The 21143-nt window shown below is 34.2% G+C and overlaps 1 protein-coding gene across 1 annotated transcript in view; it reads left to right on the top strand.

Moving 5' to 3' along the window:
* LOC129218317 (eukaryotic translation initiation factor 2-alpha kinase 3-like) overlaps positions 1-15514 on the top strand; it is an 80851-nt gene extending 65337 nt beyond the window's left edge. Inside the window, exon 8 of the mRNA XM_054852553.1 lies at positions 15447-15514. Coding sequence (XP_054708528.1) covers positions 15447-15514 — 68 coding nt within the window. The remainder of the gene's footprint in view (positions 1-15446) is intronic.
* The last annotated feature ends 5629 nt before the right edge of the window (positions 15515-21143 follow it).

Raw genomic sequence — 21143 nt, 5'->3', positions numbered from 1 at the left:
GAGTGGAAAATGTTCAAAACTCATGAAAATTGATATTTAATCATGAATTTTAGGCGCGGGCTAATTTCTTCCAATAGGGCCCCCTGAGTCTTAGGGGGCCCCTGGCTTCAGGTACCTATGTTTGGATTTTCCCTAGAGTTTGGATTTTCCTTTTTCTTCCCACAATTTCAGCATAAAATTGTCTTCGTAAAATACTTGACAAAATTATTCTGATAAAATGCACAGTTAGTCTTGCCAGCAGGCCCTGCGTACCCGCAAACCACGCAATGCCGGGGGGGGGGGACACGACCTAAAAGGGCCCAATGTCCCAAGAAATTGAAAAATAATAATAAATAAAAATAAAAAAACTGGCACTAAGTTTTTATTAACGGTACGAATGTACACACTGCTGGCCTCTGGGGAGTGGCCCTACAGAGTTTTTGCAGGGGGCCCCCAAAATTTATACATCTGGGCCTGATAACCAGTCGTCATTTTTGTGTCAGTATTATATCAGTCCTCAAAATATACCAATCGTCATTTGTGCGATGCGATTACGCCCGAATCGGTGTTATTCTAAATAAGGGGAGCAGGCAGCAGGATTTACAACATGGGTTGTAAAACTCGACCTCTTGGAATGGTCACTCTTCTTGACTAACAATTATATTCCCTTTCCTTATCTAGAATGCTGAAGGGAGAAAAGACAGATCTGTGGGGGGTCCAGATCGAAGTAGTTTTCACACGCTGGGCACAGCGCACAGCTGTGTTTTCCTGTGTTTTCTTTCTTTACTTTTTGCTAAATTTCCCACTTTCCCATCAGTGACCAACCCGTAACAAGATAGTTTTGTGACGTATTTAACTAAATAAGCAGTTTGGAAAAGGCGGGAATTTTTTCTTTCTTTCTTTCTTTTTTTTTTTTTTGGAGGAAGAACGAAGAAGTTATGTCATTTGCTGTTTTGATTCACTCGTGCTCGTGCTTTTGCTCTGTGTTTCCAATCAACGACAAGACCGTCATTCCTTTTGAGATAAGTTGAATATGTTTTAATAACTATTTTATTTTTAGAATTATGCTGCAATCTTGGTGTTTAAATTTTGAAATATAATAGGCTACAATTAAAGTTGTACAAAGGTATTGCTTTTGAAAAAAAGAATACACTGTTAATTCTTCTTTAAATCATATTTCCATTACAGAGAAAAGAACCATTTGTCAATTCATTACAAATACGCTTTATAAAATTACTATAAAATTTTAAATGCCTTGAGTGTTCTCCTTCTTTCACTGGTGCCATTTGTTGTAATATATTTTACATTTTCAACTTCATTAAGATTGATTTACTTATTAAAGACAAACGTTTTATATAAAAACTCTAGTTGTGGCAAACCTAACCTGACAGCGTCGTAATGCTATAATTAAAATCTGCGTAGCTTTCTTAATGCTGCCAGGTTAGTTTCTCCCCAACTATTGAAGTGTTTCAGTTTTATTTTCAGGAGTACACCAACATTTGCCATGTACTAAAAAGCATGTTTTACGGCTTCAAAAAAAAAAAAAAAATGATGGTAATGATTATATATAAAAAAAACATAGGCTTTAAGATTTGCTTGAAAACTTCTGAAGAATTAGAATTTTCAAACATTAAAGGAAATTAAATTACGAATTTTGAATTTCAGAAGTATATAAATAATTTCAGGAAAAGTAAAATATGAGAGTAAGAATTTCACTTGGATTTGCTCATAGTTGCGCATGCGCGCGCGCGCGAACTCATTATCTTTTCTCCTTATCACCCCACTTCTTAGCGTACGCCTTAGGATTACCACCAGGACTCCGAAAGCCGATGAACTCTTTGAATTTCAGAAAATATTCGAGCAAAGGTCCCCGAACAGACTTTCTTTAATATCATAAAAAATTAAATTTTTTAAAATACACTTAGAAAAAATTAAAATGGTATAGCCCCTGAATATAAAATGTTGCTGAAGTTTTTAGGACCATAATTTTGAAAAAAAAAATTTCATGGAAGAGCCCTAGCACCTCTTTCCCGTAAAAATTGTTTATCATGTAAATTTTGTCTGCAATAGTGTTTTTGAAAGTTCAATTTTGAAATTGGAAAGGGGGGGGGGCAGAGAATTTATTTCGATCTACTTAAAAAAAAATATATTGGGGGCACTCCCTGGGCTCCATCCCTTACCCTAACGTTAATAAAATGGCCTATAATCGCGTTTTTAAGGTTTCAATTTCTACCACTTTCAGCTGAGACAACTTCACCTTTTTGTCCATAAACATCAGCAAAGAAAGTCTAAAATGGCGTTTTTAAACCTTCCAAGTTTCAAAAATTTTCCCGGGGAGAACTCCCGAACCCCCCTTTCCTTATCAGATTACAAGTTTTCTCTCTCTTCTTTTTGCTAAGTGCATCACCCTCCTTAGACTTTTTTCTGATTGCACAACTGAATTATACTTGCATTGGTAAGCTGAGGAAAACTCGGATTTTGCTAAATGCCCAGGGTTAGGAATTGTCCTAAAATTCCTAAAATTTCTACAATGTGCACACTATATTCCCTACTTGTGTAGAAAAATAAAACTTTTCATTCTGATATGCCTGTATTTTAAGACAAAATAAACTTCGTAGACCTTAATTTTTTTTTTTTTTTTAAAGAAAGAGAAAAACTTATGCTGCTGCTACTTTTTTTCTAGAGAAGGGGGGGGGGTGCAGTTAACAAAAACAAATGCTCAATATAAAACTGTTTTATCTATACTTTCTAAATCTTGCAGTCATTCCTCTTCTACAAAAAAGCTATACAACAAAATAAGAACCCAAATGTAAGCACTTGGTTCAAAAAGCTTATTTAGAACAAAAGTTAAATGGTTCGTCCCCAGGTGGGAAGTAATATTTATTTTTATAATGCTTATCTTGCGTTATAGTTTGAGCATTAGCTTGTTCTTCCAATACAAAGACTCAGTTTGCTTTTATTTGTGTTTCTGTTCAGTGAAGTTGGATTATTTCTTGGACATATAATTTTTAAATTTAGTCACTAACTTTTTGTTTTAAAAATGTGAATAACAGTTTGTTTTATTTAAATGACATGGGAAACGAAATTCTCTTCCCTGTGGTTGAAAAGGCAGAGAGAAATAGGTGCAAAATTAGCACATGGTGCCATGCAGACAGGGATGAATTTAAAGCATTTTATTTTCACAGATATTGTCTCATGCTGATGCGGCGAGACATAAGAGGTTGACAAGTAGCTTGAAAAATCAAGCCGTATTTTAAATTCCATGTTCTTTGTCTTTTACTGAAAACATATTGGTTATAATGAAGCAATCCAAAGTTTTTGTTTCAATTTCACTCCAAGATAAAATTTCGTAAGCGGAGGTTTTCTTATAGTTTTAGTGGCCATAAAAAACAATTATTCATTTGCGTCTTTAAATGATTTATCTGGAATTTACAGGGGTATTTTTGATGATTTTGAGGTATCAAAAAGTATCAGATTATCTGATAAAAAGAAAAATGCAATGAATTTTGGACTTGCACCTTGCACTCTGCTTTTAAACCCTCCTTATTAAGGACATTTTTTCAACAACAACAAAGCAAGTAAAGAAGCAATCGGACATATGTACATTTATTTTTATTTCATACTGATCACTGTGTTAAAAGAATAAAAGATTGAATGCATTGTATTGTAATTTTCAAGATTGAATTTGAAACGTTTTATCATCCACAGCGAAAATCAAGCTTATACATTACGTTTAAGTTTAAAAAAAAAACTTGATATCTGTTGTCTTAAAATTTTATCAAAATTGTATCCTAAAATTTTTGAAATCACCACTCCGACCCCTGTAAATGCCAGAAAGCGGGGCTCGGAGGATCTCTCCCCCTGTACTGACTAAATTACGTACAAATATAGTAGGCAAAATTTTTCACTGTAATTTTTTTTTTGGGGGGGGGGGGAGGGGGTCAGAAATGTTGTTTTTTCCCTTTTAAATAAAAATGTAACTGTCCCCCCCCCCCCAAAAAAAAAAAAGTTTGTTCGTTTATTCAAAAAATAAAAAAGTTATGATTTCCAGCATTGTTAATATTAGTAAGACTGTATCGTTTTTGTTGTGAGGGCCTCAGGATCAGGCTGCGCCTGGGGCCTCACAATCACATGATCCGCCACTGCTTACGTGTGTTATCAGTTGTATGTTATGGGTACATGTAATGCGTATTATTAATCAAATCAGCTATAATGGCGGACAGCCCGAACGGGCCTGAAGTTCAGCAAGTTTATAGCCAAAACGCTCTACCGAAAAAACTTATCAATTTAACCGAACAACTAAGTCCAGTGCTTTTAAGCTGTATTTAAAAGATAAAAAAACAGGTTAAGTGTGATTTTTTTTCCACCGGAAGCGACACAAAAATTTGGAAGAGTGTATTAGAAATTTGCTTTAAAAAAAATAAATTCTGCATAAGAACTACAGAACTACTGGTTGCATCAAGGTTTTACAACAGCAAGGGGTGTTTCCGAAAAACTGATTATTTTGACCGTAAGTCTTATTTTGTGTCATTAGCTGGCCCGATAAGCTTTAAAATGAGGTGGGAATTTCTTCAAGAAATAAGAAAGATCTTGCATACTGACAGAAAAATAATCCACAGAAATCTAGATTAATATTATAAAGAGAGTGAGCGGATTTTTGTGTGTTTATATGTTCGAGGTAATCTCCGGAACCATTGATTGAATTTGAATTCATATGAATTCATATTTGAAAAATCTTTCACCACCTGAAAGGTGCATTCTTACTGAGTGACATGGGCTATAAAGTATGCATAAATGTGTTTATGCTAATTTTTTAAACCAATAGTTTGTCTTCGCTACCACTTTATGTTTCCTACTGTTTTATTCTTATAAACATAAAAACAAATACCGATTGTAACATATTACAATAACAGGATGGCAAAAGGTTCTCTTCAAGCTGAATGCTGAGGGAAGAAGACGTGAGAAAGAAAAAAAATCTTTACGTGTATTTGAGGTAGCAGAGGATAAGCTATATAACATACTATTTACCTTAGACATTGCGAATCATTTAGCGTCACCGAATATTTAGGCTTCAAAGTTTATTTAAACGAGTTATAACTGAGATTTGCTTTGGGCAAATTAGATTTGAATTCAATTAAGTGAAGAGAGACGATATTAATCTGTGTTTCCAGTGGCGGATGGGACCGGCGGGCAGCCGGGCAAATGCCCGGTGGGCCGCCTCGGTTTGGGCCGCATTAAATCTTTCAATTGAAAGTACAATAAAAAAATTTTGAAAAAAAAAATAGAACCGACTTCAAAATTGCTCTAAAAAGTGAAAAATAATTTTATTCTTTAAACACCATCGATAATACTTTTAAACATAATTTTTGAAGTTGGCGCAAAAACGATCGATAAAATCATTCACAGCCATAACTCAACTACAAATATAAATTTAACCAGGTCCAGTTTCTTCACTACCACATGCATTACGCATTGATGACAGCATATTTGAGTAACGATACAAATGTTTCGTTCCAAACTTTGGATGATTTTTTGATAAAAATATGAACGAAGCATGGTTACAATGGATTTTACTTTTTGTTTTTGCGCCAACTTCAAAAATTATGTTTAAAAGTATTATCGATGGTGTTTAAAGAATAAAATTATTTTTCACTTTTTAGAGCAATTTTGAAGTCGGTTCTTTTTTTTTTTTTTCAAAATTTTTTTATTTCATTCTTTTTAGTGTAAATGTAGATATTTCAGTAAAAGTAAGAAGTTACCTTGTAAGAAGTTCGGCTCTATATCACTGTATTGCTTTAGAAAAGCCTTTATTCAAAATTTTCATTACAATTACTATTAATGTTACTGTTATATGGCTCCGAACTTATATAACAATGAGTTTCATATTGTCGCGTAGATGAATATAGCGAAGACAATGTGAAAGCCAAATGAAGCGATTAATCGTTAGTCTCAACTCGAGATCTTTATTCAGAATCACGAATGAACGTTACATCTCCTTATATGCAACTTGAGAAAGTGCTGGAACTTTCCAGACTTGGAAAGATACAGAAATTAATAGAACATTCGAGAAAATACGGGAAACAGTAGAAACGAAATTTTAGTAAAATTCACTGTGTCATAGTCGGGATTTGAACCCAGGTCGCTCGTGTGGGAGGCGAGAATTCTACCTTCGCTACAATATCATTTAATAGGGAAATTGCATAAAATTTACTGTTTTTTGCCCATAACTTTTTTTCTAAAGAACAAATACGGTCAAACAAAGTAATGGGACCTAAGTTGAGCCATACCCTATCCATTAAAAAAAGAATAATCAAAATTGGTTCACTAGGTGAGACGCTATGAGTGGACAAACAAAAAAAAACATACATACGGTATGAACTGATAACCGCCTCCTTTTTGAAGTCGGTTAAAAAAAAAAAGCTTTTTTTTTTTCATTTTTTCTTCCTTAAAAAAACTAGTGAAAAAATCTTTCGCCTAGAAAATGCGAAATCAAACCACTTTGCGACATTGGAAAATCTAAAATAGGTTCACTCATTTTTGTAAACGGATTTCAAATCTTTGTAAAAATCTTAGGAAGACCCTTGCCTTCTTTAAAAAAAAAAACCGTCGACTCGTACATGACGAAAGCCTTCTTTTTCTTCCCTTGTGGACCGGCCCACCACGCACTCGGCAATCGATTAGCACCCCATCTCATTAGCCCTTTCATTGATGATAGTCTATAACCATTTCACGGCCATCTGTGCACAGAGGACAGGGACCATTTTATACATTTTAGTTGAAAGCTATTGCTTATAACGAAAAGTTGTGTGAATTGTCGTTCCTAAAAAAAATGGAAATACTTGAAAAAAATCAATTTCATTTTCAAATGCTTGAAATGTTGCAAAAATGTGGCTACAAGCCTTGAATTTTGAAATTTCTAACAAATTGGAGTTGATAAGGGGGAGGAGTGCCAAAATATGTTAAATTCAGTGTGTGTTTCAATGTATGTTCGTCAAAGTATGCTTCAATTTTATTTCTTACTAAGAGTATAAATTATGAATTGTTCAAATGGGCAGTATGTTGCTCTCTTGCTACCTATTTTCTAAGTGTGTACCCTATTTCTTTTAAAGCAATTTGTAGATGGGTTGCAGGGGTGATTAAAAACTAGCTGTATCGAAAGTCCATGCACTGTCAAAAATGAAACGCTCAATTTTGACGATTCGGCAATCCTCGAGCACTATTTCGTTATTTTCGACGATCCTTTCGTCATCGAATCACGTGATATTTGACGAAACCAGAAATCTCAAATATTTCACGAAATTATTTCGTCCCGATTTCGTCACATTGCAGTGCATTCTGGGAGTTTTCGTTTCAGTCTTGTACTTGCTCGAAATTATCTTACGTCAAATATTTTAAAGGATTAATAAAAAAAAGGTTAGTATTTATTGAAATTTGTATGTGCAATGTGCCTTCTTTTATGAATTGTTACATTTTTGTTTAGTGTTGTGTTTATTGTTGTATTTAAAACACATTAAAATTTGAAACGAATGGTTCGATTAGGTTTAGAATTCGAATTCTCTGTGTGTTAAGTTTGAGTCACCTCCACGTTAGGCTTAGCTAGCGTTATTTTTTTATTTGCAAAAGAAAATGTTGGTTTGTTGACATTTGTTTGCAAAAGCGTACTTCCTTTATTTCGTTAAAAAAATTACAAACATGACTAAAGAATTTGTACGAATTAAAACTTACAAAAAAAAAAAAAAAAAAAATCCACCGTAGCTAAACTAACACAGATGATAAATACAGTGCTTTTATAAAAGGCATAGAACTTTGAAGCTTTTAATTTCAACGTGTAATATATTACATGGTTATGTGTTTTCATTCTTCTCCATGAATTTTACGAAAATGATTCTGTTAAACGAAGTGTGTTTTTAGTTTAATAGTTCAAATTTGTTTCATTCTGCATTTTTATTTTCTTAAACAAATACTATGTTCCCAATCCCCCAATAAATATTGATTTTTTTTTTCTTCCACTCTACATTTAATGTTTTATTCAATATAATAGTTTATACAGTAGTTCCCAAAAGTGTTCGCAAACTTGTCATTTTCAAAGAAATATTACTCTACCCAATAGTAAAAATTAATATTTTGGAATGGGTAAACAATATTACAAAACTACATGCAATATTTTAATAGCAAAATAAAATATGATTTTGAAGAAATTAATAATCAAAAAGTATCAAGAACTTTATAACACAAAAATGTAGAAAATATTTTAAAATAATTGTTTAGCAATCTTTGAATTAAACCAATGAAACTCGAGGAAAGAAAGCGCTTGATGAAATAAAAAATAAATGCAAACCGCTTATATCAGCTTTAGGATCCGAAATGATGGCCCTTTTATTTTCGTTTGGCTCGTAGACAAAACTTAAAAATGCTTACCCCATGTTGTTTATATAATCTCTTTCCCTGCGGCAGATGTTTCTAGCAATAAGTGCTTATGTTCATTATTTGTGCAGCCTTTTTTTTTTTTTTTTTTACTTGCATAAAACATGAAGTAAATATCAGTTTGATAAAATCATTTTAAGGTAGAGAAAATATTAATTTCCATAAAGAACTCTATCTTTGTGCTTGGTATTTCAGCAGAATATTTTCAATATTTTTTCAATTTTTCCGCAAATTAAAATAAATTATTGAAGGTAGAGTTTTAATGTTTAACCTCGATTTAAAAAGAAAAAAAGAAAAGATACTATAGCATGTTTGAAAATTATAATAACAATAATGAGCTTTTTTTGTTGTTTATTTTCCCACTTCATGCACTAAATTTATAAATTTTTCTATGTCAATTTGTGTTACATAATTATGAATTTTTCCATTATACATAGTTTCTACAGGTAAAATAAATGCAGCATTAATTTTATTGCCATATTTGCCGCCTCAAGATATTGTCAACAAAAAGTGAGAAATCCCGGTGTACATTAAATCAGACTAAGAAGTATTTTATAGATGAACTTCCAATAAATCCAAATCGTTTAGTTGGAGTTGTGATTTTGCTGGATATAAAGTAAAATGTCTGAAAATTTAACCGAACTTCAATTGAAAAATTGAAAGGATATTGAAAATATATGAAAAATTAAAAGAATAATGAAAATATATGATAAGCTTTATATATGTAACAAGCTTTGCTCACCACACAAGTCTCTACTTTCATTATATACTTTGAAAAAAAAATCCACTGATATCAGTCAATTAGTTCTCAAGACACAAACAAACAAGAAAATGCACTTTGTTATTGGGTTTCCCCTATCTTTGGCAACTCTTCTCCCTTGGCGTTTTTTTTATTTACTGCGTGAAAATTGCATATTTTAAAAATCAAATATGCTTAGTTAAAAGGTGATACTCCCTTCGTCTCCGTCCCAAACTAGTAGAGCTACGTTTGTATATTTTTGTACTAGTGATTCATTCTGATGATTTTATGATTTTGTTCGAATATTTTTTAAAGATTTCAAGGTACTATACTATCAATTAACAACTTTACTTGGCAAGCATTCTCTCTTAAAATCATTACCAGCTGAGTTAAAAAAATCCGAAGTACACACGCCCTTAAGCTACGCCCCATTTTGTAAGTACTCTACCCCTAGTATAGCAGAAAAATCAGGTTTTTTTCTACTAAATCCCTATCCATCAGCTAGAAGATAGCTTTATGTAATTACTAGTTAACTTATGAAATGGAGCGTGGCTTCGAGTGTTGGAGCACTGGGTTTTTGACTCTAATTTGAGGTTTAAGGAGGTAAAGCTCGGTAAGTAAATGTTATTTATTGATAACATAGCACAATAAAAATCTCTGAAAAAAGTGCAAATAAAATCATAATCACCAGTTTCAGTACTACTTAATTCATAAGTACTTTATTGGAACTAATATAGGTAGGGGGGGGGGGAGTACTTCAGAAAACATTCGTGAAGAAAACGGAACACGAAAATCGGAAAAAAAAACGGTGTATTTTGGCTATCGGTTAAAATAAAAAATAAATTTAAAAAAAAATCACAGATCAACAATTTTCGCACTTTTGATTTTTTTATAGCTCAAAAAAAAATAAAATAAAATAAAATAAAATAAAATAAAAAATGAAAATTCACGACTTGATGTGCAAAAGAATTAACTCGTTTAATGGCTAAGTAATGCTGATTCTCGATAAATTGAAGAAACTCTAATTCTAGAATATTATTCAGAAACTGAGAGTCTAGCTGCCAAAATAAAAATTTTGTTCATCCGCTTTAAAAATAACTCGTTCTTGCAATTTGCTTGGAAAAAAGCTGTCAGCATCGAAATAATCATACATTTTGAAAAATATGAAAATTAAATCAGATGCTTTTCAAAGTCACAAGCGAATCGTAGCTTTTTAACTTAAGAAAAAAAAAACTCAGATTTTGAAAGAAATCGTAAAAACATGTTTTATTTCAGAAATAAACTGCTGAATTTAATCGTAAAACTTTCCTCGAAATAGAAAAAAGATCCATGTGCATGAGGGCATACACCCTTGGACTTAACCTTTTCTAATTATGTATATATTCTCTTTTTAAAACTTTTTTAGGATGGATCTAACATCACGGAGATAATCGGAGCAAGGACAGACGAAGACTTTTTCATAATTATAACAATGTTCTAAATGTTCGTATATTATACATTGATTTCATGTTTCACATGTTTGGAAAGAAAAATAAAAACTTAGGGGTAAAAAGCAAAGGTATATTTTATAATTATTTAACAAACATTACACTAAATTAATTTTACCAATTTATTTCAAATCTGCATTTTTTTAAGATTTATATTTTCAAATACCTTTTGCAATTTTGGTAGAGAATTGTTTTCAAAGTATGAAGTATGAAATGCATGCAATAATAAAGTTCCTGTATTAAACATAAATTTGGCCAAATAAACATTCTACATACAAGCAAAATTAATAAAACAAATAATTGATTGGAAAAAGAAAAAGGTAAGCTTTTTCTTAAGATTATCTAATTTTATTTTCTGTATCTAATTTTCGAACAAATATATACTAACTTAAAGTTGTCCCTTTCATTGTACTTTTTCTTTGAAATTTGTGGTATAAGCTGGATAAAAATCTTTTTTTTTTCTGGAATTTTTTCATGCGATGCAATGAAGAAAAAACTTCTCAGCAATTTTCACCCGAGCATATATCGATCTTACTGTGCATAAAAGTGGCACATGATTTATTTTTCCAGAACCCAATGTCTGCTGTGGAAGTACTTTTTTATTCCCAGTAGGGCAGGGCGATGTAGGAATTTCTACATCGTGATGCATCGCCATCCTTACATCGCGATGTAGTTCAAACAGTTTGAAATATTCTTTCCGCTTTGGGGGTACCCCCCTCCCTCCCTCATTAGGGGAGCTTTCCTTACAAAAATCCAGGCTTTTGTCAGATCTTTTCCTAATTTGGCACATAGGTTCTTTAATCACATGGGGTAGTACCCCATATGAATGCTACCCCATGGCTAACTATCCTATGTGGATTTCCAGCATCAAAGGACATCTGGGTCGAATCTGGAAAAGATCCGACGAAAACTGGATTTTTATAAGGAAAACTCCTATGGGGTTTGCCACACATAGCGGGACGAAAACTACACTATGAGCATTCCCAAGCATCAAAAAACAAAGGACAAATGTACCAAATTTGGAACAGATCAGACAAAAACTGGGTTCTTATAAAACCCCCCACCCCATACACACGTGGTTTCTCACTCCATAGCGGGACGAAAACGGGAATTTCCGAGCGTCAAAGGACATCTGTGACAATTTTAGAAAAGACATGATAAACCTTTTTTTTATGAGAAAACCCCTCATTTGGTGGTTGTCCCCCATAGCGGGGCGAAAAAACCCTATGAGAATTCCTGAGCATCAATGAACGAACCTCTATGCCAAATTTTGGAAAGATCCGGAAAAAAATGAATTTTTTCCAAGGAAACCTCCCATCGGGGTTGCCCCCCCCCCCCACCCATACAGTGACGAAAGCTAACCTCTATGAATTCCTGAGCATCAAAGAACCTCTATGGCAAATTTAGAAAAGATCGGACAAAAACTTTTTTTATATAAGGAGAACCCCCAATGCGGGGTTGCTCCCCCCCCCCCCACCGACATCATGGAGGGTTGAAAACTACCATGTGTGAATTCCCGAGAATCAGAGGACCTCTGTTCCAGATTTGGAAAAGATATGATAAAAAATGGTTTTTTTATAAGACCCCCCCCCGTATGGGGGTTGCCCCCCGTAGCGGAAAGAAAACAACCCTATGAGAATTCCTGAGTGTCAAATAATGAAACTCTGTGCCAAATTTGGAAAGATCCAACAAAAACTGGATTTTTTGTAGGAAAACTACCATAGGGGTTGCTTCCCCCCCCCCCCCCCATAGTGGGCCGAAACCTACCCTGCGTGAATCCCCGTGCATCAAAGAACCTATTTGCCAAATTTTGGAAAGATCCGACAAAAATTAGATTTTTTCAAGGAACCCCCCCCCCCCTCCCTATAAAGTGATGAAAACTATCCTGCGTGATTCTTGAGCATCTAAGAACCTCTGTGCCAAATTTTAAAAAGATCGGACAAAAACTTTTTTTTTAATACGGAGAACCCCCAATGCGGGGTTGTCTGTCCCCCCCCACCCGACCCCCCATAGAGGGACATAAACGACCTTGTGTGAATTCTCGAGCCTCCAATAACGAACCTCTGTGCCAAATTTGGAAAATATCAGACAAAAATTAGATTTTTTGAAGGAAAACCCCCATAATGGGGGGGGGGGAATTAGATACTCATGGGGAGTTTAATCTGCAATGATTTGTTTTAACCTTTTTTAAGAAGTTGTTTGTTTGCATTTTTACATAAATAAAAATTTGCTTGACATATTTTATGTGCCTCTTTTTTTAACAATTGTCTTTTTTTTAATGGGGGGGGGGTGGGGCTGCAAGCCCGTTGTTTCAATTTTTCCAAAATATGACTAAGAGTCTGTACTCAATAAAAATTTTACAGAAAACCAACTAAAACAACGGCCAGTGTAAAAATATGAATGTTCAAAAATCAAGACGGGAGAGGGGGGCGTCAATTGACCCCCTGACCCCGTAAATGTCGGGCCTGCGAAGTGACTAAACGTAATAAAGTGGGAAACTACGGTGGTAAGATTCTGAAGTAAGGATTTGATCACACACACACACAAATATCTTATAAAATACAGTCGAACCTCGTTATAACGAACTTAAAGGGACCATTAAAATCGATTATTATAAAACGTGGTTCGCCCCTTTATCCGAAAAAAGAATAAACAATAAGACAAGGATTGCAAAAAAGTTCATTTCAGCAGTTATTTGTTTTAAGCGTGTTCGAATTAACGAGGTTCGACTGTATTCTCAAAAAAAAAAAAAAACTAATGTGCTCAAAGAAGAAAAAAAGAAAATAAATTTTCTTAAAAATTTACGAAATTATTGTCCTCATATATGACGAAATTAATTTGACGAAACTAATGCTCTCAAAGCTACGAAAATGATTGTTAATTTGACGAAACTAGAATGAAGAAATATTTCGTTACATTTGACGAAATTCGCATCCTCAAACCACTAACAAAAGCAGTTTCTTCAATTTGACGAAATGTTCGCTCGGAGCATATCCCTGGAAGTGGTTTCGTCAAAAACGAAGAAAATTTCGTCAAATTTGAAAGTCAATTTCTGAGAGTGTGAGCGCAAGTAACAATGCATTATCCTTTATCCTCCCTCGCTCTTTCTCTCTGTCGAGTGCCTCATCGATGTGTCGACCCCTAAAAAAATTTTACTGTGTATTATCTCAACTTGCAAGAGTACATAATTTGAAAAAGTTTTGTTTGCCTACTTTTCCCCCGAATATTTTTGATTCCAATCTTCCTTTATATGGCTTCAAACTGCAGAATTTTACTATATATTTTTTTTTCCAAAATTCCCTCTGGGGGAACCCCCAGAACCCCTAAATTGGGAGCCCTGCATCATTCTCTCGATGCTATTCCCCTTCTTAAGGAAAATCCAAAAAGGCAGGCAAACACACATTAAAAAAACACACACAAAAAAAGAAAGAAAAAAAAAAGGAAGGAAGAAAGAAAATAATGCATAACTTTATGGGGGGTGTCTCAGGGGAAAAGACAAATATAGCGCAAAAAAAGTAATAATAGTCATTAATAAAAAAAACACTTTAGCATTTCCTCTTTCGCCACCGACAAAGTGGTCCGGATTACAAAAAGGACCCCATACCTGAAATAACTTAAGGCCCCGTTAAGTCTAAATCCGACCCTGATCATAAATGTTTTAGAAATAGTAACAAAACTGGCTTTATATGCTAGTCTATGTAATTATTCTTCATTCCCTTTTTAATATGGGATCTTCCAAACCACTCCTCTTGTTAATATTACCAAAGATCGTCTACAAATACTACAAACTGCGTTTAAAAAAAAAAAAACTTGTAAAAGTTTCCATAGGAGGGTGCCCCACCTCTCCTTTTCGCCAGCATCGTTCAAGATTGGCCGATTTTGATAAATAAGGTGTCATTCGTTTCGTAATTAAGACCCGGGTAGGCTATATTTTTGCAGACTTCAACAATAGGAAAATTTGATTTAACCTTATACATCCTGATTTTAACCAATTTCATTCCTTTCTCTTTCTAGCACGGGTTTTAAATAAATATAACAAAAACTGTAACCATTCTACAGAAAAAACATCATTTGGTAAAGAACAATTTAGGTGTTGATTATTACTATATTCTTATTAAGTAAGAGCAGTCTTTCATAATCTAAGTTGTCTACAAGTTTTATGTAGTAACACTAATTTAATTTATCTTTCATGTGTTTCAAACTAAGATGCTTGCTTGCAGGTATATAGTGCTAAAGCTATTGTATTATTCGTTTTTACCCGACTACGGCAAAGTCTAAAGAAAGGGTTATGATTTTAGCAGTCTCTGTATGTTTGTATTTACGGTTGTTTCACCACAGCGCCAAAACTATTCATCTTATTTTGATAAATAAGGTGTCATTCGTTTTTAAATTGTAACCCGGCTAACATAGGCTACATTTGACACTTACAGTCCTGAATCTTTTAAAAATATCTTCGAACGATACGAAAATCACCCACGAAAGTTGGATGACTACACTGTAAAAAAAGGCCGAAGTTACTGGCTATTTCAGTGGAACGTTTCGGGATTTCGCAGGTTTTTCATACACTTCCTGAGAAAATCGAGGATATTTGTCAAATAATTTCCTGAATTGCCAAAACCTATACGAATGCAGACTTTTCACTGCTGTGAAGAATATTTTTTCGCTACCAGTTTAAAGACTGACTGAGCTTGTTTATTAAGTGTGTCCTCTTTACCACGATTACTGTCTGTCCAGACTGACTAATGTATCGGCAAGAGCGAATTAGTCAAGGATCGCTTCAGCTTTGCCAGGAGTATGCTTAGTTCTCTTACTTGCAGTTCTGTTCTGTCGTGTCTGCGTTAATGCTTCTGGAGCTCTGTTGGTGGAACGGCGAGGTTCTAATTAATTATTTAAAACCGACCTACCACATTCTTCTCGAAGGCTCCCGAGACATGGCTGGCTTTAACAGAGGAGATTTTCCAATTCTTTAAAAAGTTTCAAGGGCCGTTTCAGAAAGGTTACTGACTTTTGGCGAAACATTTTTCTGTTTTTTACCCGGCTACGGCGAAGCCAAAAGGAAGGGTTATAATTTCAGCAGTTTATGTATGTTTTTGTATTTACGTATTATCCACCGTAGTGCCTAAACTATTCATCCGATTTTGATAAATAAGGTGTCAATCGATTCCCTATTATAGCCCGAGTAACATAGGCTATATTTTAACCGACTTCAAATGTAGCATGAGATGATTTATTTGCTTTAAAAAAAAATTAGCAGTCTTTGTATTTGTGTATGTTCCACTGTAGTACCTAAACTATTTATCCGACATTCATGAATAAAGTGTCAATTGATTCAGTATTACGGCCCAAGTAACGTACGCTATCAATCGACTTCAACAATAGGAGGAGTTGATTGTACCTTGTAAAACTCGATTTTAAAGGATTTTTTTAGCGTGGGTTTTAAATAAATTTATTAATAACCCGACTAAGGGAAAAAGGGTAAGAAACAAGTTTGGTGTTGATTACTATTATAGTCTTATTAAGTAAAATCAATCTTTAATTGTTTAAATTTTCTATCAGCTTCATGTAATAGCAATAAATTAAATTTATCATTCTTGTATATCAAACTAAAATGCTTACCGTAAATTACTCACGCTATTATTTTTTGTCCATCTTAGATTAAAACGGAAAATATTTAAATAAAAATAAAAGATTAAAAAACTGAATCCCGACTACGGCAAAAAAACGTAAAAGGTAAGAAACAAGGTAGGTGCTGTTTAATACCATCGTCCTATTGAGTAAAACCAGTAATTTGATAGGTTAGATATTCCTATTTATTTAGTTCTATTGAAATCCTCTGTCACTTTCGCATTAATAACATTATAATTCAATTCAAATACCGTAGTCGTGCGGTATAGTAGAACTGTATAGTTGAGAACGCACGACAACGGCATTTGAATTGAATTGTAATGTTATTAATGTGAAAGTGACAGAGGATTTCAATAGAACTCAATAAATAGGAATATCTATCCTATCAAGTTACTAGTTTTACTCCATAGGACGATGATATTAAACAGCACCTACCTTGTTTCTTATCTTTTAGGTTTTTTTCTGCCGTAGTCGGGTTTCAGTTTTTTAATCTTTTATTTTTTTGAGCTACAATTTCCGAGAGAGTGCCCCAAACCTCTTCTCCTCTACCATTATCAAAGACAAGTAGAATGCATCTTTAAGACTGCAAATTAGAAAAATTTCTTGTTGCGGGCCCTAGAATCACTCCTCCACGTGAGCGCATTGAACTCCGTTTTTAGCACTACAATTGCAGAAAAAAAATCCGCCGGACAACCCCCGAATCACCCTCCTCTGAATATTATTGGACATAATGTTTGCGTTTTGAACGTTTCAATTTCGAAAAACGGGCGTGGGGAGGGAGTCGCACCCGAGCGCATAATATTACGAAAGACAGTTAGAATGCATTTCTAAGATTAAAAATAAAAAAAAATTTCCTGGGATATGGACCCTCAAATTTCTCCTCACTCTAACATCATCAAAAAGATCGTCTAAAACTGTACTCTTAGAGCTACAAGTTCGAAAAATAGACAAGTGAGCGACACCGAACCTCTTCAATCCTAACATTACCAAAGATCGTCTAAAATGCGTTTTCAAAACTAAAAATTTCGAAAAATTTACGGGGGAGAAACCCCCGGACCCCCTTTACTTCGGAGTTAATACTATGCTTAAGGTTTGTTCATATCGGCTTCCATTTAAATCAGAAATCCTATACAGCCGCCACACAACAAACAGTACTTACAGAAATACCACTTTGAGGCGACGATTTTGCATACATTTGTTGAGAAAAAAGGCTGTAACCTTCTCAATAATTTTTATTCTTATGATAAACTTATGTCGCCTAGTAAAAATTCCTTAAAAAATGTTCTGCTGTGAGCAATAAGATGCTTTACTGTGTGTCTGTAAATTCCTCGGTTGACCGATAAGATAACTTTATTGCATAATTGTCCAGGACCTTCTAAGGAGCTAACAGCTGCCTGTAATAATAGTCTGTAGGGGGACAATGAACACGTAAAGGCAGGGCCACCTCCAGGGGTGGCGTAGAACCGTGGCTGCCAATTTTAATTTAGGGATGAACAAAGTAAAAAAAAGAAAACCTTCTCAGTATTTAAAAAAAAAAATTAAATAGAAGTAACAAAATACCAAGTGAAATTCCCGTGACAAAAAATATTTTCTCAACAAAATTTTGAAAGAAAATGCAACCCTTGAATATTAAACCTTTAAATATTATTTAGGAACATCCACGGTTCTTTATTATAATTTACCTAACTAAAGGCAGCTAAAATTTTTCGAGACATTCTGACAAATTTAAAAAAAAAAAAAAAAAAATCAAGCAAAAAAGTATTCAGTACATTGTAAAAACCTATGACAAATTTTAATTTAATACAATGAATGAATAGCTAGATAATAATGGAGGTTTCATAGGGGCCGCTGAAGCATGTTTTAAATAGAAAAAGAGTTAAAATGCAGTAAGGGAGATTTAAAACATTGTAACGTAATGAATACTAAGTGTTTGAACGTATAAAACAAAAGTAAAATAAAACTTTATTAAGATATTCTAGCTGGAAGATATTTAAAGTAAAATAAAGTTGGAAGAAGATCTGGTGTCCCTGAAAAGTACCACATCAGTCCAAAATGTTAAAAAATATTTTGACGAATCTCAATCTCTTTATTTTCAAACAAATTCAAACACCAGGTTGGAAATTGAAAATTTCACTATGAAAAAAAACCAAAGAACTAAAATGATCTCGGAAAAGATATACTGGGGGGAGGTTTTCCCATAACATTTGTATGAATAATTTAATAAAAAGATAGGGACTTAGCAAAGAATGCGGAAGGGAGAGACATCCTCTAGCCTCACCCTTCATTTTACACCTCCAAGGTAGATTAGAAACGTGTTTAAAACTTTTATTTTGAAAGAGTGCAGGGGAAGTTTCTAAATCGGAACCCAGTCCCATCTCATATCGCCTATCGTTATCAAAGATGGCCTACAATTCGTATTTAGGACTTCAAATTCGAAAAGTTTCCAGGAGAGTGATCACCTAAATCCCTGCAGAAGTGCCTCCACCCCATCTTTAAGGACCATTTAAAATTTCGTTTTTAGGACTACAATTAGGAAATTTTTCAGAGGTCATCGAATCTCTCCTCCCTCTTGAATCACCAAAGGTGGTGTGAAATTTCGTTTTTAGGGCTTCAATCCCGAAAAGATTTCTGAGAAGAGCCCCTGAACCCTTGATAACATCAGCGAATATCATCTACGACTGCGTTTTAGAATTCAAATTTCGAAAAATTACGGAATGAAAGTCCCCTGACAGCTTCACCCACTAACATTACCGAAGATCGACAAAAACTGCGTTTTAAAAGCTAACTTAGAAAATTTTTTGTTCCCAACACGCTCGCCAGCATCACTAAAGGTCCTCTCAAATTTCGTTTTATGGGATTCAATTCCAAAATATGTCCCGAAAATTCCTCCCTCTCACGTCATTGAAAGTCGATGAAATAACGTTTTTTAAGCTTCAGTTTCCCAGAATTGTCAGTCCCCTTTACATTATCAAAGAAAACCTACAATCCCTTTCTTTAGATTTCAATTACCAAAAAATTCCTGGAGAGCACCTTCGAGCCTCTTCTCTCCCAAACATTACCTAAGATCACCTAGAATGCATTTTTAAGACAACTAATTGAAAAAATTTCCCGGAGTGGAGGGGGGGGGACACCGGATCTTTGCTCTCATTAACATTGTCAAAGATGATTTAAAGACGTTCATCAAAATTATACGTTCTCTTTTCACGCGATATCGCGTGAAAAAGTTCCTCATCAATCGTTATTGCACATAAGACCTTCAGATACTGACTTTAGGAGGGGGGGGGGCAATTTATAGGTAACAAACTTTTTGAAGAACTTCAATTTCAAAAAACATAGCCCTCCCCCCAAAGATCGTCAATTGTCACCTAAATTGGCGCTTTGGGAACTTCAATTGAGAAATTTTTCCCAGAAAGAATTCCTGAACGCCCTAGTGTTACAAAACAATGCTTACGCATACGTTTTAGAACTCTGATTTTGAAAAAGTTTTGGGGAAATTCTCCAAATACCCCCTCCCGCAAACATCGCCCAAGATCATTTAAAAAGTCTAATAATGCGTTTTTGAAGCTATAATTTTGAAAATTTTCCGTTGGAGTGCCCCTGAACCCCCCCCCCCCCCCCATCATTAGCTAGAATATTAATTTTTACTATGCAGGTGTTCGTATTATTGATTCTTTTTCTTCAAATTCGTAAACGCAGTTCTCCTAATTTGAATACTTAAAGTCTAATGGTGACTCCCTACTAAAACTAGAAGATGTATGCGCTCCATCTTTTATATCTGAAAAAAAAAAAAAAAAAAAAAAAAAAACTTAAGGACGGTGGGAGCGTCTCCTCTTTAAGGAGCAAGTCTTAAGGGGACCGGCTGGTCTGTAAATGCCAGGGCCGGTTCATGTTGCCCGATCCGCCACTGTTCCTGCTTCTTCATCAATTTTAGTAAATGAGTTCACAGTGAAGTTGTTCTTGTGAAAGGTTTTTGGATTGATCAAAAAATACTGAAGCTCATGAAACCAGAAAGCTTCTTTGCGCATTATCAGAGTCAAAAACTCTGTCCAATAAAATGTGTCTGAAGTCAATCCACTTTTTAAGTCAGGTTCGTTTACGAATGACAGGATGTATGTCTTACTTTTTCTACCAGATGATGAAAAGCTTGAAATTTTAGAAAATTTTAGGTCGTTATAGCCGATTTTCTAGCATTTGGGGATCGTTACAAGTGTTTGAAATTGCATTAATGACATAGGACTTCAGCTGGGATCATTCAAAAGGTTAGCTACAACCTTTTGAATGATCCCAGCTGATCGCTACATGCCGGATTCACTATGGCGGGGTTCGACTGTAGTCAACACTTCTTTTGCAATGCTTTAAAAAACATTACGCTGCTGGTTTAGAGATTTTATAGCTGTAAGCATAAAAATCAATAAAAACAAAACACTTTTTTTTATTTTATAAAGAGTTGCTTAAAATTTAAGTGTTATAGCGAATAATACAAATCTTTTTTTTCTTTAAGACCATTGATGTTCATATTTATTGCGTAAATTAACCCGTAAACTTGCGTATGAAAACAATAATGGTCAGTTTTGAATACCTTTCCGTTCTAAATAGGGTCATCGACAGAACTAAACATAAATATCAATCTCTTTGGTAGAACAAAACTTTTTTTTATTATTATTTTAAGAAGAGTTGCTTAAAAGTTAAGTATTATAGTGCATAATACAAATAATTTTTTTTCTTTAAGACACCTTGATGTCTGTATTTATTGCTTACATTAACCTGTAAACTCGCATATGAAAATATTTTTGAATATCTTTCTGTTCTAATCAGGGCCGACGACAGAACTTATGGACCCCTAATTTTTTAAGTGAACCTCCTCTTACTAAGCTCCGTCTTCACATAAA

The sequence above is a fragment of the Uloborus diversus genome, chromosome 3, assembly GCF_026930045.1.
Source record: "Uloborus diversus isolate 005 chromosome 3, Udiv.v.3.1, whole genome shotgun sequence".
NCBI classification, from domain to species: domain Eukaryota; kingdom Metazoa; phylum Arthropoda; class Arachnida; order Araneae; family Uloboridae; genus Uloborus; species Uloborus diversus.
The sequence above is the reverse complement of the archived record's forward strand: the minus strand, read 5'-3'. Positions and strand labels throughout refer to the sequence as shown.